A 2,015-nucleotide genomic window follows, 5' to 3' on the forward strand; every position below is an offset into this window, starting at 1 on the left:
CCGAAGTATTATATAGTAACGATTCATCTTTAGATGAGTGTGAAAGAGAAGAGCATCTGTCACTTACCCCTTATTTCAGCTCAAATCCAATTTACCAAAGTATTATATAGTAACGATTCATCTTTAGATGAGTGTGAAAGAGTCAAATGTCTCTTACTCACCCCTTATCTCAGGCCAGATCCAATTTACCCAAGTTTTATACAGAAATGCTGACAATGTAGCAAGAGCCAACAGTGAGTAGAAACATGCACTATAAGAGACAATCAACCTGAAAAAAATTAAAAAGGTACCAAAAATTTTATTTAATATGTTACTTCTGAAAAAACAGATTATAATAATACAATTACATCAAAATTCCTTTATTTATTAACATCAGATCTCTCGCTGGACCATCTAATCACATTAATCTTGAACAAAAAATTCATTATTAACACTTACATCAATCATTTATTTTTTGATATATTTACCTTCCAGTATAAAAAAAATCCCATTTGCTCTTAACAGATAAAAAAAAAATTTTGTACTATACTTAAGCGTGCGTATTTAGTACTTCCAAAATATAATTAATCACACTAACACAAAAGTTTTGCCCAGTACACCAGTTGAAGGAATGCCCATTTTATACAAACATTCAGTTCCCTACCTCACCGTAACTGCATAATATTTGAGATAAAGTTAAATTAAATTATTATAAATGCACACACAAAGTTGATTTAATGCACAATAAAATTTGATTCATTAAAAATGGAGCACGTGCACCCTCTTCAAAAAAAAGACTTTAGATATTTCAGTGACAAAACGTGTTCTTTTATTGGTATTAATAACTTAGATTTTGCTTTTTTAAGAAGTACCCACTTATGAAGAATAAGAAGTTCTGAAACTGCTACTTGTGAAAATAACAGATTTATTTCTATACAACGTTTCGTCTATAACAGCAAATCATGATCACACACTTATACCTTGAATGTTGCATGTGATCATGTCTCACTGGCAGAAGTTAAACATTGTACAAAAATAAATCTATTGTTCCACAAATAGCTGTTTCAGGACTTAGATTTGGGGTTAAATTCCTCCCAAGAATACCACAATTGTATAATGGTGTGTTTTAATAAACCAAATTTTACTGTACATTAGGTGTATTTTTAATCTTTTATCTGTACACAAGTGTTATCTAACTTAGCTAAAAAAATTACTTGATTTGTTTCTAAATGTTTAGTTATAAAGATAAAATTATTTTTATAGTATTATAACTACAATATGCTGTTTAGAAAAATTCACTTAATTATAGCTAGCTTACATGCTAATCTAAAACACATATGTGAAGCATTTAAAAATTTTGAAACCTGGGTTTTAGTCTTTTATGACTTCTACCGTTTTCCACACAACGAAATCTGGGAAAACTACCTTAGTGTGAATGTTTCATAATAATGTGCTACCATATTATTTATCAGACAATGTACAAACTACATTAGTGTGAATGTTTCATAATAATGTGTTACCATATTATTTATCAGACAATGTACGAACTACATTAGTGTGAATGTTTCATAATAATGTGCTACCATATTATTTATCAGACAATGTACGAACTACATTAGTGTGAATGTTTCGTAATAATGTGTTACCATATTATTTATCAGACAATGTACAAACTACATTAGTGTGAATGTTTCGTAATAATGTGTTACCATATTATTTATCTGACAATGTACGAACTACATTAGTGTGAAAGTTTCGTAATAATGTGTTACCATATTATTTATCAGACAATGTACGAACTACATTAGTGTGAAAGTTTCGTAATAATGTGTTACCATATTATTTATCAGACAATGTACAAACTACATTAGTGTGAATGTTTCATAATAATGTGTTACCATATTATTTATCTGACAATGTACAAACTACATTAGTGTGAATGTTTCATAATAATGTGTTACCATATTATTTATCTGACAATGTACAAACTACATTAGTGTGAATGTTTCATAATAATGTGTTACCATATTATTTAT

General features: G+C 28.6%; 1 protein-coding gene across 1 annotated transcript in view; it reads right to left on the reverse strand.

Annotated features, from left to right (window-relative positions):
* Nucleotides 1–2,015, reverse strand: part of LOC106466817 (reticulophagy regulator 3-like) — a 42,145-nt gene that overhangs the window by 18,170 nt on the left and 21,960 nt on the right. The window contains exon 2 of the mRNA XM_013927118.1: nt 162–268. Coding sequence (XP_013782572.1) covers nt 162–268 — 107 coding nt within the window. The remainder of the gene's footprint in view (nt 1–161; nt 269–2,015) is intronic.

This window comes from Limulus polyphemus, unplaced genomic scaffold (genome assembly GCF_000517525.1).
Source record: "Limulus polyphemus unplaced genomic scaffold, Limulus_polyphemus-2.1.2 Scaffold2387, whole genome shotgun sequence".
Taxonomy (NCBI): Eukaryota; Metazoa; Arthropoda; class Merostomata; order Xiphosura; family Limulidae; genus Limulus; species Limulus polyphemus.